Below are 16,555 nucleotides of genomic sequence, written 5' to 3'. Positions count from 1 at the left end.
GGCAGCTGGCCCCACTGTCGTATTGCTCTGGCAGTGAGGAAGCTTTTCCTGATGTCCAGCCTGAATCTGGGTTGCCGCAACTTGAATTGATTATTTTGGCCATGTGTTTGTCACAGACCTGCTGGAAGGTGAACTGCTGTTCCAGTCCCAGGTCCCTTGCAGACTGAAATAGGTTCTCCTCTAGAATTGTTCTGTATTCAGCTCCATCCATCTTGCCCTCAATCCTGAGCAGTTTCCCCGTCCCTGGTGAGGAAACGTCACCACCATGCTTCTCTGGGATGCAGTACTTGAGGTTGATGAGCACTGTAGGACCCACTGTTATGTGGCAACGCTCACAAAATTCTATTTTGGTCTCACCAGACGAGAGAACAGTCTTCCGCATGCCTTTTACCAACTCCAAATAGGCTTTGATATGGCTTTGTTTCAGAAGTGGCTTTCTTCTCGTCATTCGACCACAGAACCCTGGTTTGTGGAGCATTCAAGTGATTGCGGTACGCGAGTTGGTCTGGCATGATGGTTTGGACTGATCCGGGTTCTAGTCTCCACTCAGTCATGAAGCCCACTGGGTGACTTTGGACAGATTCTCAGCCCAACCTACCTCACAGGGATGTTGTACGGCTAGAATGGAGAGGAGACTAACCGTATAACCCACCTTGGGCTCCTTGCAGGAGGAAAGAAGGAGGGATATAATTATTATAACAATAAATGTTGCATGCACAGTTTCCCCATCTCAGCTGCAGATCTCTCCAGCCCCTTCATAATCCCCTTGGCTTCTTGGCTGCTTCTCTAATTAACACCTTCCTTACCTGGCCACAGTTCCGGAGGACAACCTTTTCTAGGCAGATTCACAGTTGGGCCATATTCTTTCCATATGGGAATAATGGACTGAGCACTGGTCTCAGAGATGTTTGGGCTATTTGTTTCCACAACTGAAGCCCCAGTGTGCTTCTGCACAACTTTGTCCCCGAGATGTTTTGATAGCTGCTCGGTTTTTGTGATGCTGTTTTGTTCCATATGTTCTCTTAACAAAGTCTGTTGTCTTCCAGAAACTGCTGCATTCAGTCTGAGATCTTGTGGCACTGGAACCGCGCTGAGGTGGTCTCCGTTCCACGCCTCTCAGTATGAGGCTCACTGGGTTGCACCAGAATTTCTTTTGACACGTTGCAGCAAAGGGGGTGAAGGGACGATGAACAAGGGCCAGCTTGCTGTTGCTTGCTTAACTTTTTTGCCACGATAAACGTATTTTGCACCTTCATGGTGTCAAGTATCTTATGTACATCAAGTAGTAACATTACCAGTCAACTCCACTTCAGTTTCACATTGTAGGACAACAATATGCGGAAAAGTCAAAGGGTGTGTGTGACCATTTCTCTGCAAAGCATTGCGTATTATGGTCTGGCGAGAGCATTCCTGCAGTTACTAGATATATAGCCAAGGTTTTCCCTTTTCCGAATGCAGTTAAGCTAGGAGGTCAACCTATTTTTAATTTGCTCAGCCTCGGTGTTACACTATTATGGATGTCTCTCTGCGTGTGTTTGCTTTATATAGGCATGAAAAACAGCATGGGAGACATAAGAGAGGAAGGGAGGTGTAACAAGCATCATGCTCAATTAATGGATGTGGAGAAACTTGCTGAACAATATTTATCTTACTAACTGGTTAACATGAAGACAAGCTGCATCCAAGTGACTTGTTCATCTGTTTTATGTACCTGGACAGAATAGAGTTTGGAAAGTTCTAGCGCTACAAAAAGTTTATCAGATTTATATCCCACCCTTTTTCTTCCAATGATCTCAAAGCAATTTGCATCATTCTCCTCCAGCTGCTCTCCATCTTATCTCCACAACAACAACCCTGTGAGGCAGGTTGGGCTGTGTCTGGCCCAAAGTCACCCCATTCGTTCCATGGCTGAGCAGGAACTGGGACCCAGATCGCCGGAGTCCCAGCCCCACACTCTTAACCACTACTCCATACTACCTCTCAGTGCTTGCCCTGCCCCTCCTTGGCGCATGCTCCCAGTCCAGTTCCCACCTTGGCTCGCTTCCAAATCTGCCTCAGAGAGAAAGCAGAGAGAGACATAGAAGCAAGGAGAAGGGTAGGTTGAATGAGTTTACAGGTGTCCACTCGAAGAACAAGGGTTACAGGTAAACAACCTGCATTTCTTCCTCGTGATCTCGACAACCCACACAGAAGCGTGACAAAAATGAGCAGCTCCGCCAACAGATGCACCTTTTTGGGTTCTGAAATCTAGGCAATGGGGCTTAATGAATGTAAATGGAGGAGCCCATGTAGCGGGTCGGGAACGGCAAAGTATTCCAAAAAGAAATCCGGAGAGGTGGATCCGCTCCTCTGCATTCTTGGACAGAATGACGACGTGTGGAAAGGAAGACCCACAGCGGGGGACGCTTGCTGCGTCGGAGACGACGCCCACTGGCAGTGACAAAAGGCACCCACTCGCCCGAGGTGAGCCGGTCTCAAGTGTGGCAGGAAGGCGTCCGCCTGTTCCTGGAAAAGGGAATCTGCTGTGACAGAGACGGTACCACTGGCGTCACTCGGCATCCCTCCTACGGTTAAGACCGTGGTTTTTGGAACAAAACAAACGTTTGGAGTAAAGGATGAGCGAAGGGTTCTTCAGGCATCCTGCTGAGGCCCGGATCCGAGTGCTGGCACCGCGATAACTGGCGAGGCTAATATGGGAGGGTTCAAGAGAACCGGGCTGTTGAGGGTTGGGAAGCAATGCCCGTCCTGCGGGCTGATGCCTTCACTTTTCTGGAGCCAGACAAACAGACCGCGGAGGCAGTGACGAGTCCGTCGCCACTGAAAAGGAGGTCTTCTCTCCTGATTTGTGTGCCCCATGAGAAAACCGGCTTCCTCGCAGTCTACTCTCGGCCGTCCATCCGTGCACGATCTGCTAGCGAGCCCATGCATCAGCCTTGGCCTGAAATACCATGGCCAGCGCGTGGCGTCCTCAGGCCAAGCCGAGGAGCCACTGTTCCCGCGGGAATGCTTGGTGGACCAACAGGAGGCCAGCTGACAATGGCTAACAATGCAGAGGATGAACCAGGCTTGTGCTGACGGCATTTTTAATTGTAAAAAATACTTTATTGTAATACACTAAATACAGCCAAATATACAATCTTATTCCTGTGTGTGTAAATAATACAATTAGAGTATTTTATGAATTATGAATTAGTCCATGTATAGGCCAAATTACAATCTACCATTCCAGACACTGACCTGATGAATCGGGGCCTGTCTTCACCATTTATTTCTGGAGAGTACATTAAGAAAGGGAACCAGGTTGTCACACAATTGTCTTTATTTCTCTTCTGTCTACAAGAAAGTTGCCAGTTAATTTCTCTGCCAGTCCCACTGACCTGAGGGACCTTCAAAATGAGATTGCTTGGGCATTTTCTGAATTTCTTTCTTTCTTTCTTTCTTTCTTTCTTTCTTTCTTTCTTTCTTTCTTTCTTTCTTTCTTTCTTTCTTTCTTTCTTTCTTAGTGGACTTATATGCCACCCCATTCGCGTCAGCCTCGGGGCGGCTTACAAATAAATAAATAACATTAATACAATAAAATGCAATTGGAGACATCCTGACCAAAGTTGTTACAATCAATAAATAAAATCAACAATTAAAATGCCATTTAAATAAAAAGGTCTTGGCCTGGCGCTGAAAAGCAAATAACAACGGCGCCAGGCAGACCTCTCTGAGGAGCGCATTCCATAAGTGGGGCGCCACCGCAGAGAAAGTCCTCCTCCGGGTGCTCACCCTCTTAATGTCCTTCACGGAGGGCTCCCGGAGAAGGGCCTCTGCTGCCGATCTCAAGGGGCGGGAGGGCACGTATGGACGTAAGCGCTCCTTCAGGTAACCAGGACCCAAGCCGTTTAGGGCTTTATAGGTGATCACCAACACCTTGAATTGGGCCCGGACTTCAATGGGGAGCCAGTGAAGCTGACGGAGGACTGGAGTTATGTGAGCACAACGCCCAGTCCCCGTCAGCAACCTGGCAGCTCTGTTTTGCACCAATTGAAGTATCCGGACCGTCTTCATGGGCAGCCCCACGTAGAGCGCATTACAGAAGTATAGCTGGGAAGTTATTAATGCATGAGTCACCGTCGCCAGGCAGTCATTCTCCAGGTAGGGGCACAGCTGGTGAATCAGCCGAAGCTGAAAGAAAGCGCTCCTCACCACCACTGTCACCCGAGCTTCAAGTGAAAGCTCTGGATGGAGGAGCACTCCCAAGCTGCGGACCTTGTCCTTTAGAGGGAGTGCAACCCCATTCAGGACAAGGTCAAAGTCCCCTTCCCCGAAGCCCGAACCGCCAACCAACAGGACCTCCGTCTTGTCTGGATTGAGCTTCAGTTTATTGGCCCTCATCCAGCCCATTACCTCGGCCAGGCATCGTTTCAGTACAGCCACTGCCTCACCTGGATTGGTTCAAAAAGAGAGGTAGAGCTGGGTATCATCAGCGTACTGAAGATTCCGCAGCCCACACCTCCTAATGACCTCTCCCAGCGGTTTCATGTAGACGTTAAACAGCAACAGGGACAAAATGGACCCCTGCGGAACTCCATGGCATAACTGCCATGGCGCAGAGCCATAGTCCCCCAGCACCACCTTCTGGAATAGGAGATAGGAGAGGAACCACTGCAAAGCAGTGTCTCCAACCCCCAGTCTCACTAGCCTATCCAGAAGGATACCATGGTCGATGGTATCGAAAGCCACTGAGAGGTCCAGGAGGACCAACAGGGACACACTCCCCCTGTCTCTCTCCCTGCACAGGTCATCATACAGGGCAACCAAGGCAGATTCAGTACCATACCCAGGTCTGAAGCCGGACTGAAATGGGTCCAGATAATCCGTTTCATCCAAGAGTGCTTAGAGTTGTCCCGCCACCACCCGCTCCAGCACCTTGCCCAAGAAGGGGATGTTGGCCACCGGTCTGTAATTGGTGGCCATCTCTGGATCCAGGGATGCCTTCTTTAGGACTGGTCGGACTACCGCTTCCTTTAGATGGGCAGGTAGCCGGCCATCCCTCAGAGAGGCGTTGACCACCTCCAGGATCCAGGTCCCTATCCCGTGCTTGGCGTTGTTAAGTAGCCAAGATGGACAAGGGTCCAATAGGCAGGTGGTGGAACATACTTGTATTCTAGCAGTCTTGACTCTCACAGCCCATACCACCACTGCCAACAATTCTGTACAACGCAGCCCTCATTCTCTCCCCCTCCTCCCTGCCCAGTAAATGAAGAAAACAGTAATAAATTTCCTTACGAGTTATCTTTTATTGTGTTTGATGATGCAACCTCTTGGCAGCTTTAGGGCAGAAGAGTTTGATCTTCAGCGAGAATAATGGGTGGATGCTCAGAAAAGTGGATGTAGTGCTACCATAAGTTCAGACAGCTTTTTGCCAAATGAGCAGAATATAAAAGCTCTAAATAAATACATTCATAAATGATTCCACCATGGGGCCTTTTGTCCTGGTGGCTGCTGCCATTCTGAACAGCCAAGCCATGGCAGAGGTGCCACAGTTTACCGTGCAAACCTGGCAAGGGTGGGTTGTTCTAGCAGTCCACAAGCCACGCGCAGGCCATGGGCTGTGGGCTCCTTGTCAACCACCCCAACAAGCCCTCACTGGGTTCACATGTCACGGCAAGTGGCAAGTGCCCCCACTTCTGCCTGAACATTCAAAATGGTGGCCCGCACAGCAAGGTGGAACCCCACAGGGAAATCCACCGCGAAGACTGCTCATTATGCAAACTGCATCACTGATACAAAGCACTCCACACTCTCCACCACAACACACACACACACACACACACACACACAGACCCAGACAGACACAGAGGTGGTGTAACGGAGGCAGGGCTCACATGAAAGCGCTGTGGACACTCTCCTGCTGGGAGAAAGAGGGGTATCATCCAACCCCCTCAGAATTCCCCATTCCCTCTGAGAAAAGAATGGGCTCCCCAAGCAACAATATCTTGTTCCTTGATGTAACGCAAAGATATTTTGGGATGGCTCGAGTTTTAACTGGCCATTAAGGCCTGCTTGCAGCCGAGGAACACTGCCAGCCTTGGTCTGTGGACATGGATCTGCCTGCCACTGCCGACTCTCCGCTGAGCACACAGCTGCGGGGACGCAGCCCCGAATTTACTGCTACAGCACCAACATCTGCACAGAGGCCGACAGGCAGACTTAAAAACCTCCCTGCTTGCTATTTTTCCCAGCAGCTGCGAGAAAGGCCCTGACACCAGAGTTGCTGTTCTCTGGCTCGGAGCCTTGTGGCCACCAACACCAGGGAGGCCCAAGCAGCTGCCGTGGCCACAGAACGGTTGGGAACTGATGAAGGAAACCCTGCACGCGGCAGGCTTTCTGCCAAAAGCACCTTTCACGGACCCTCCCCACCCCCATCCTGCCACAGCTTCAGCTGCTCTTGACATCAGTATTACTCAAGAGGCCCACACGGCAGGGAATAAATTGCTGCAAAGAATACACAGCGCCCTTTGTGTAAACCATCCTGGCTTCCAGCATCCACAGAGATGATCTGGGGAAGATCTGCTACAACTCAGCCGACGTTTTGCACATGGGCTGCGTCGCATCTGGTTCACCTTGTGCATCCCATTTGCGGTCGACAAACTAATCTGGCTGCTTGTTCCTCAAATGCCAGAGAAGATCGACTGAAGTGCTTTAGTCATTCCGGGGCAGGACAACTGGACACTCTGCAGGGATGCACAGCGAGAATCGTGCTTTGTTTTCACTTTGCTGCCATTATCGTCTTGGATTTTCAGCTCTGCCAGTCTTCCAGCAGGGATATGCCGGCCTTGTTTAATGTGTGCCTGCCTTAAGCATATAAGTGGGAAAGAGGTATTATGCGAAGAAGAGGGAGGGAGGGAGGGAGAGGCTGGGTTTGCACAAAGCGGTCACTCGACGTCCTCTAAATGTGAACAAACCATTCTGCTCGCTTGCATGCCTGATCTCGGCTCCACCTTTCGCCAGAGCACTTCAACCAGCCAGAGACGTGGGTTGCTCAGTGCACCACACAGAGAATCCCCTTGTGTCCCTCCCCTCGCAAAAGTGCATGGTTCAGATGTCACTTCGCATGCAGTAACTTTGAGCACCTATAGCTGATCCACACGCATCCATTTAACCCCTGAGTTACCGCTGCGTGTGATCCAGGCCAAAGAGAGACAGCAAGTCAGAAAGATAGGAGAAGAAATCAAATTTTAAAATGCCAAAAGCAGTACTTGATCAGAAACTGTGCGGGATTACTACTGTATTGAATTTGAAATTTGAAAGCATTGAGGGTTTGTTTGCTTGAAACAAAGAGCTAGCCTACTATCAAGTGTGAAATTAAAATCTCTGCATTTGGCAAGCGACACATTTCTGCCCTGGGTGATTTCCGCAGGCAAGCCATGTATATTTTAGTTTTTCCACAACCCTCATAACAGATAATCTTGAAATGTGTATTTTCTAGGAAAGGGAAGGATACTTCTAAAGGGAGTTATCAGGACCTGAGCCTAAAATGGAAACAGGTACCAAAAATAAAAAAGGACATATGGATAAAAGGGAGAGGGCATAAAAATAACTATGCACGCAATTGTATGTCTAATCTACCTAAACCTTTCCCACTGGAAGATTCTTTTGACAGAAAGTAAGATTGCTGTGCTTACCGAAAAGCTGGTGAGCTGTATATTATCTGCAGCCATTGTTAATACTTATCAGGAATTTCTGTTCTGTTTGTTTTTCCCTCTGGGCATACCTGGTTGCCCAAAATAGATGTTAAAAAATAGCAACACTATAGGCAGAACCCAGCCAAATTTAGAACCCAGCCTAAGGAAACAACCAAGTCTGATGCTTTGACCAGTCCTCTTTCTATGCAGCCCTTAAGCAAATAGTTACAGCTGGAATGCAACTTAGCTGTGCTACCCTATATGATAATTGGTAAATAATTAGCATTTATACAGCTCATTTGTGATTTAAAAGACCCCCTTCTTTCATTTTCATTTTTACCTCCCTGTGTGAGGCATACATGATCCAAATCAGAGCAGGGATGATGGGCAACCGCAAGGCTGGGAAGGCCAAGCCTACTCTCCCGGGTTTTGCAGATTACAGCAATTTGGGGGGCATTTTGGCACCCTCCCCAGAGCTTTTCCAAAATGGAATGGGCTGACCCAGGTCCCCCAGCCTCAGGTTAAAGACTGTGTGTGTTACTAAAGGAGCACCCACTACTGATGTGGACTGAGGGCCGAAGAACTTGATGAAGGTGGCCATGCCAGGAACCTAGAGAACCTGAGGCCAAGAAGCTCGAACACATGCAGCTTGGTAGACGTTCAAAACAATTCACCACCAGCGCTTCTGAATTCTGCCAAGCTGAGCTGCCAACAGCAGGGGTCTCCAACACCACACCCGCGGGGACCGCGAACGGTACCCACACAACTCTTTCTATTCTCCCTGCCCCTTTAAAAAGCACTGCTTGAGGAAGAAAACTGTGGACCTCTCCGTTCTTTCTTCCCGCCCCTCTCTTGCTTCTAGCCTTTCTCTTTCCCTCCTGCCCCTCTTGCTGCTTCTCCCTGCTCCCAGCATCTCACCAGGCCGCATCTCTTTCCAGTACCCTTGCTGCCTTGCTGCTTGCATTTCCTCTCAGCTTCTAACCACCCAGCGCTCTTGGGCTGCAGCTGGTATAGAAATAATTCTTTTTAAAAGCCCCGGTGTTCCCCCCACTCAGTCTTTGCAGCTCTTTTTATTTGCTGCCATACTTTTGTTAGGATTTGGACCGATTCACTCTCTACAGCTTGGAAGAGTTCTATTGGCACCCCATCTACTCCAGGTGCTTTATTCCTTCCAAGTGCTTTCTAATATTGCAGGCTCTTCTTCGTAGGATTCCTCTTCCAAAGAGTGTGTCATGTCTACTTCTCTTTTTCATTGTTCTTCCATATATTGTTTTCACCTTCTCTTTATGTTCGTTCCCCTGGTCAGATAGTAGGTCCCCTTGTTTGCCTTTCAGTGTTCTCACTCAAAGCTTGGATTTCCCTTTGATTTCCTGGATCTTCTGGAAGAGGTCTCTCGTTTTGCCTCTTTTTTTGCTCTATTCGTTGTTTCTACTTCCTTGCACTGGATGATTTAATAGTTCTATTTGTCACTACCATAATCTGCTCTCAGTCCTGTTTTGGCAGCAAGAATGCTGCTTCCCCATCTCCTACGTCCAATTACATAAGCTACTGATTTCTGTATTGGCCACCTGGTGATATCCATGTGTGCAGCTGTCTGGAGGGTTGCTTGATTTGCATTGGACAGATTGTTAGTTTCATGGAATTCTGTAAGTTGTTCTCCTACTTCGTTTCTAATCCCTAGGCCATATTATCATATAACCTTTGATCCTGCTTTGTTTTGCATTCCGGTCACCTAGGATTATCAGAGTATTTTGAAATGTTATCAATTTCTTCTTGGACACTTGCATAAAAGGGTTCAATTTCTTTTTGTCTTCCTTGTCTTCTCATTCTTCAGCATCTATTCTTGGGACATAGACTCAACGATAGTTATGTTGATAGGTTCTCCGCTAATTCTGACTGATCTGATTCAGTCGAATTTTGCACTGCAGGCCTTCACTGCTTGTGCTACATCTTGCCTCAGTATCAGAGCTACTCCATTTCTTCCAAGTTTGACATTCCTGGAGTAAAACACTTTGTGTTTGTTGGGCTGAAAATGCTCCATTCCAAGCCACTCTGGTTTGCTAACACCAGGTACTGTGATGTGTGGCCCTTCCATGTCTTGCTTTATGGCCTCCAGTTTGCCTTGGCTCATACTTTTGGTATTTCATGTTCCAGTTGTCTGTGTGTGGCGCAGCCTCAGACTTCTCTTCTGCCTCTGTGCATGTCAGACACTAGAACTCCTTTCGGCTTTGATCTAGTTGCATCATCAGCGGCAGCAGTGTTCATACTTGTCCTTTGCTCTTCCCCACTGGCTCGCTGAGTGCCTTCCAACCTGTGGGTGTCATCTTCCGGCACTACCTCTGTTATTTTGGACTGTCCCATCATAAGGTTTTCAAGGTAAGGAGAAGCAGAAGTGGTTTACCATTGCCTTCTTCTATGCAGTACTAACCACAGTTGGTTTGGACGTCATGGCCACTGTCAGTGAAAGGTCCTCCACCAGTGTCACCTTCAACTACCACTGCTGCCCAGGAGCTGCCCTGCAGGGGTTTCTCTGGCCCCATCGCCATTAGAAACTCTTCTGCTGATGTGACCATCACTCCTGAAGGGGGTGGATTCATCTTAGTCTGCTGTCTCCACTTTGACCATTCTGCCTTGGGTGACCCTGCCAGTAGACCAGCCCAGTTGGACAGTCTGGCCTCCTGGTGGCACTGGTTTCAGCTTCTCTGACATGCTGATATCCCCTCACCACATTAAGGTGGGCATCCGAGTGTGGATGAACTGCCTGCATACTGACATCAGGTTCTGAGGCCCTGCTCCAAGGGAGTTTCAGCAGATGACAACAAGGGAATGGTGGCCTGTTGACTGTGGAAAGTTCTCCCTGTTTTCCATTTCTGAATGGAAATGCTGGAATGTTGGAGGTATCCTATTATATATTATCATGCTACTCACAGCCCGGACAGTCTTTGGTTTTGGTTGATATAGAAATGTAAGGAATGAATGAACAAATTCTTATGCAAGGTGGTTCATTTTGCTACATGGCATGACATGTGTTTGTGTGAAGCAGTTTCCAGTCATTCAAGCCCAGGTGAGCTTTGAGCAGAAGGAATTGTTCAGAAGGAGGATGGTTCTACTTCAGCTCTTGCATGGTGAAATGTCCAGGTCAGGATGCTGCTCTTGCCTGTGTGGTCCTGCCCTTAATAACCGCAGCACCACCTCTGAACAACTAACACAACTCGAAATCAAAGTCAGTTCCCAGACTGACATCCCTTCCAGGACACTAAATCAAAGCAGTTTCTCTAGTTGAAAACTATGGTTAAGCAAACCCTGAAAGTTTTCAACTGCAGAACACAAGAGAAAGAGGAAAGCAGATGGGAGAGGGCAAAATGAGAGGACTGCTACTTGCTCTTGGCCTAACCCACCATAATCAATTCGGTCAAAACTGACGCATGTGAAACTGGCCGCTGTATTTCAGCAGAACTTGTTTGCGTATGTGATGCAGTGATGATTCCCTAGGGCAGCTTGTCCCAGGCTCAGGGCCTCCCAGTCCGTTGGGCTACAATTCCCAGCATGCTGGCTGGGGGGTACTGGGAGTCACACACCCAAAGACCTGGAGGGCACCGGGTTGAGGAAAGCTGCCCCAGTGCCTGACTGGAAAGCCTTTTTTCTGTCAGACATTCCTAGGACTGAACCCTCAAATCCTTACATTTATATTGATTGTATATACTGTGCCTTATTGCCATGCATAAGGGGCGGCATCTAAAAGTTTTAAATAAATAAATAGTGTTGATTTATTATGATATACCCGTGTTATTTGATTAATGTTAGTATTGATTTTTATTCTAATGGATGCCCAGAGAGCATAAGGCTAATGGAGTGGTTTTTATACAAATCTAATAAATAAATAATGTTTTGCTCAGTTAGAACTGTTGTGTCTGTTCATGTGTTTACATATACACATATTTACATATAGATACAGAAAAGCCTTGCTTTCCTATTTATCTATAAGTAAGAAATCTGATTTCTGGAGCAACATGGAAGAGTGGCTGTCTCAGAGCCTCACCTTCCCTTTGCATTGTGGCAAGAGGAAATAAGGACTGCGCTTTGTCCCACCTGCCTTTGCCCATTTATGGTCTGCATTGTGTCACGTCTTAAATATAGCATTTCCATCTGAATTCCCCAAGTAATTGGCTTCTATTTTCATGTTCTGCTCATGGCTTGCCAAGCACCGGGACTCCATCCAACAGAACCCCCTTGCATGGAAAGTCCATTCTTCTGACAGCATCCGCAGCCAGTCACGCATTGGGGACTGAGGTACCACTGCCCCGGCTGAAAGCAGACAGGAGCGGTTGTGTCGGCGTCGTGACGCCAGCCAGCCTGCAGGGGAGCTTCGGTCAGTCCCTGTGACGGGGTCCAACATAAACAGCCAAGCTAATGCCGCTCCGTACTCATGGAACCATCTTGTGACCCCAAATCCGCATAAGGAAAATGTCTGAGCAAACCATTCCTGGATGCCCATTCTCACAACTGCGACTAAGGCAGTGACAACAAAAGCAGCCATTCACCCCAGATAAGCATCTGCCAGGACTGCCAAATGCCCTTTTACACTTGGCCAGGAGTGCTGTATTCAGAGTCGTTTTAGCATTTTCCCTCATAAACAGGCCACCCCCCATGCTTAAAAAAACACAGCCTAGGAAGGGAAATTAGACTGCAGACAAACAGGGATTCTAGAAGTAACATCTCATTATATAATCCTTTTTTAAAAGTTACTAAACTACAGTATTTTCTCGTGAGATTTTATAGATACTTCTGGGCAGACTTAGAATCTTGGTTGCTTGATTACAGTGACATGTGAATGGCATAAATGAGAAATTCTGCTTATTTTGTTGCCTCTTGCAGTGCTCTTGAATGCATGTCTACTTAAAAGTAAGTCTCCCTGTGCTCAGTGTGGCTCAACTCCCAGCTAAGCACATACAGAATTGCAGCTCGGATTCACATTTTGGGGTGTCCCTTGGCTCCCTGGGGCAGAAATACTTCCCAGATCAGTCATGGGGGACGCGTTTTCCTGAACCACAGAAAGTCCTTCGTTATCAATCAGTAACATGCAGCCACAGGGAGAGTTCCAGGAAACTCCTTCTATGTATGCAGAGCAGCAGTACGTTGGTGGCTTGCACGTGCGTGGTCCCAGCTTGAATGTCCGGCTTCTTCAAGTACGACAAGGAAAGAATCCCGCAGGAAGCCTGGACAGTCTTTGCCACTCAGTATGGATGACTGTGCTCCCTGAATCCAGTCAATGGCTGAGTTCGTACAGCCCAGTTAACTCTGGTGGCTCATTTAGTTTATTTTACTTTATTTTTAAATTTATATGCCGCTTAAGAGCCCCACAAGACTCTCCAAGTGGCTGACGAACAGTTCAAGTACAGGGGGAAGAGGGGAGGAAATCTACGGGAGCGGAGTGAGCATTTATAATCAGTTTTTAAGTTCAGGTTTCATAAAACCTGTGAAAGAAGATGGACTTTGCCTGGCACCAGAATGAAAACAGAGACAATGCCAGGTGGACCTCTTTAGGAAAACCATGTCAAAGGTTGGGAGCAGCCACCAAGAAAGCCCTTCCTCTAAATGCCATCCCCTTTACCACTTTTAGGGATGGCTCTCTCGGAAGGACCTCATTCCCAGATCTCAACGGGTGGCGTGGCAGCTGGATCCTGCCAGAGTGGTTATTGTGTGCTGTGCGAGTCGTCTATGATCTTATGCTTCATGTTCCGGAGGAAATCAGTCTTAGAATGGCCCCGGAATCTTCATGTAACACAGAAGAAGGACCATCGCTTAGCTGCAGAAGTTACATTTTATGGGCAGAAAAACCAGGCTGAACCTCTGAAAATGCGGCCCAGTTCACAGGAGCAGAGAGGAGGCAATGGCAAAGAGCTCTGGGCGAGGTGGAGAAACAGTCTGAGCTGACAAAAGCGGGTTCTTGCTCTCTCTGGAAACTGAAATCATGTGAAAAGGATTCCATGGAAAAGCACTATCTCGACAAACTCTTTCATTTGTGGTGGGTTTTTAAAAATATGAATGCCCATCTTTCAATATGTTTGAGAAAACATTATAAAATCATCATTGTAACATTTATTTCTTATATTGTTGCTGCCAAACCCATCACTGCAATGTTTTTATTATGTTTTATTATTTTAAATTGTTTTATTTGTTTTGAGCCATTTTTACCTATTGTAACTGTCAACCATCCAGAGGGCCCTGTGGGCTAATATGGCATATAGAAATGTATGAGATAAATGATAAAGAAAGAAAGAAAAATAAATTTGATCACAAGAATGAGCAACAACATCCTTCATATTAGATCTGACTGAAAACAAAATTCCTTTGCAGATTGAAATTTCAGATGTCTTCTATTCAGTGCAAAGTGGAGATTTTAAAGAGGAAGGGCTAATGTTGCTATTGATTCCTTGAAATGGAATCAAAATGAGTGTAAGAAATAAGAAAACTCTCCACCTCTCTCCCGCCTGTCTTTCCCCCATTCCCAAATTCTCCTGGATAAATTTAAAGGCTAAATATTCTCCTACTAATACTCAGAGTAATTCCAAGTAATCCCAGAATGGCTGATATTTGTATGTGATCCAATGCTATCCACTTTCCATGTTTGATAGTAGCCAGCTGACATTTTGCAGCGCTCAGTTGCTGGCATGTGCCACTGGGAAACAGGGGAAGTGCTCTGCCTGTGTTCTCACCTTCCCACTGAGACCGCACAATCCAGATTTGCAAGGGCTGCACACTCTGGAGACGCTGCGAGTGGCCACGCTGGAGAAGGCTGCTATCCGTTCCCTTTCCTCCTTGCTTCCACGTTGCTCCACATGGACACGGGGTGCTTGTTCATCTTGTGGAATTCCCTGGGCACCGGCTGTCTGGGCCTTGACCCTCTGCCCCCGTCCCCTGGTTCAGCCTCTCTCCCAGGCCCTTCCTCCAAGTTGGCTTCGCTGCCCACACTGCTAGTCACCTGGCCATTGGCCACAACATTCGAGAAGCTGAAGGCCAAGAGGCCCGGAGGCTCCATAGTCTTTGCATACTTGACACCTTCGAGGAATATTCTCCAAGATGAAGTGTGCCAAAGACACCTGGAATCCTGCACACTGCAAAAGGAAATCCGCAGTATTGGCTGGCTGTCTCTCGGCCGCTTGCTCTCTCTGGGGAAGCCAGGCTGCCTCCAAAGGCCTCCAAGCTTCCCCAGCAGTTGGCCTGAAACTCTTGGCATATCATAGGAAGCCTGCTGCTAGTCAGCCTGGGACAGCATGCCAATAGCTGGAAGTGGCGGCATTTTTCCTGTCTTACAGCATTTCAGAGATGACATACATAGGCCTTTTGGAGGCTGCAGAAATACTGGTGGGGAAAGATGGGATGCAAAATTCGCCAGTGCTTCCCCAGACGCTAGTATGTCAAGAGGAAGGTTTGATCCTCACCTTCTCCCTCCACCATTAAGCTTTCTATGCACAATAACCTCTTCCGGCACCTCTTCCTTCACACCACCTTTCCGGCCAAGGCAGACACCAGAGACACACCCCAAAAGCTTGGAATTCCACCCTTCAGCCCACACAAGTGCATTGGCAAAGGAGGACAGCAAGCGCTTGTCCATCACCAGTTCATCTTGGCAAACAGAACGACTGGAAGACAGTAACAACGGGAAAGCAGAGAACTGCTCTTTGGCATGTACCGTACCTGAAGTAAGACTGTACCCCCGGGGATGGTGAGCTGTAAACAATACTTAGGAGCATTCTCCCAGGAGAGCAGCTGCACATCTTCAATTGAGCTGTAGGAAATTGAGTTTTCCATGTACCCAGTTGGCTGCAGGAAAAAGAGAATTGAGAGGAGGGAAAAGGATTAAGTGATTTAGCTTTGCACATCAAAAAGAAATGAGCAAGGATTAAGGCAAGAATTATATAGTTCTTTAATGTTGACCATTTGCTCAAACCAGTGTCAAGTAGGACTACAACTCCTACCATTCTTCCAGCAAGCAGGCATGGTGTCACTGTTTAAAAGCCTTTGCTTAATCCACTTATTTAATTTATCATTTAAAATTATCTTTGCATTGCTTGAAGGGTGGAACCCTCTCGAGGCAGATTAGTGTTGTACCTTTTCTGTTTGAAAATAAAGATTAGAAAGAGAAGATAATTTAGTAAGGAGGCAAGCTTATGCGTATCTACTGTACCACGCTCCTATTTAGGAGTGGTTACAAACCACCCAGAGAGCTTCAGTGGCTTCACTACAAAAACTAATAATTAAATAAATATTTAGACAGAAAAATAGCTTGGAGCAGGCTGAGAATGGTAAGTGCTTTTTAATTTCTCAGCATGAATTGGGGTTGCACCTTAAGAGATGCCAAAACCATTACAGTTAAAAAGCTGGGGTGGGAAAGGTCCCCAGATGTTGATCTGGGATCACTAAGACAGTGACACCAACATCAGGTCCCTCTTACACCAGCTCCCTTCCCTCACGCTCTTGCTGCACTACACGCTGCTGATGGCCGGACATTAAACTCGTCAGCTACTTTCCACCTGCCTGGCATTTGTAGACGAGAGAAGCATCTTTGAGGTGGATGCCACTGACCTACAGGGAATATTTTAAATGGCATTTTTCTTGAATATAGTTAGGGTGGTATTTTTAGTGTGCACGTTTTGCTTTTTGATCTTGGGCATACATCACTTTCTTACTTACTTAGTTACTAATAAAACTATTTGAACCTATTCAACTTGCAAATCAGAGAGAACTGATGTCTCCATGGCCTGGTAGGTTATCTGTGGACAGACGGTTTTGTTTTACTCTGCTGGGAGCATTTGCTCCTTCCATTTTCATAAATTTCAAACCTGTTCCCCTTTACACTGACCTCCCCATCTGACTTGGGA

At 47.3% G+C, this 16,555-nt stretch overlaps 1 protein-coding gene across 2 annotated transcripts in view; it reads right to left on the bottom strand.

Annotated features, from left to right (window-relative positions):
- The window catches only part of LOC123025366 (c-Maf inducing protein), a 171,135-nt gene that overhangs the window by 67,577 nt on the left and 87,003 nt on the right, over window positions 1–16,555 (bottom strand). For both annotated transcript variants that reach the window (XM_044433979.1, XM_044433980.1), the window contains exon 2: window positions 15,372–15,497. In XM_044433979.1, coding sequence (XP_044289914.1) covers window positions 15,372–15,497 — 126 coding nt within the window. The remainder of the gene's footprint in view (window positions 1–15,371; window positions 15,498–16,555) is intronic.

Source organism: Varanus komodoensis, unplaced genomic scaffold, assembly GCF_004798865.1.
Source record: "Varanus komodoensis strain SLA01 unplaced genomic scaffold, ASM479886v1 scaffold27, whole genome shotgun sequence".
Classification (NCBI taxonomy): Eukaryota; Metazoa; Chordata; class Lepidosauria; order Squamata; family Varanidae; genus Varanus; species Varanus komodoensis.
This window is presented reverse-complemented; position numbering and strand designations above follow the sequence as displayed.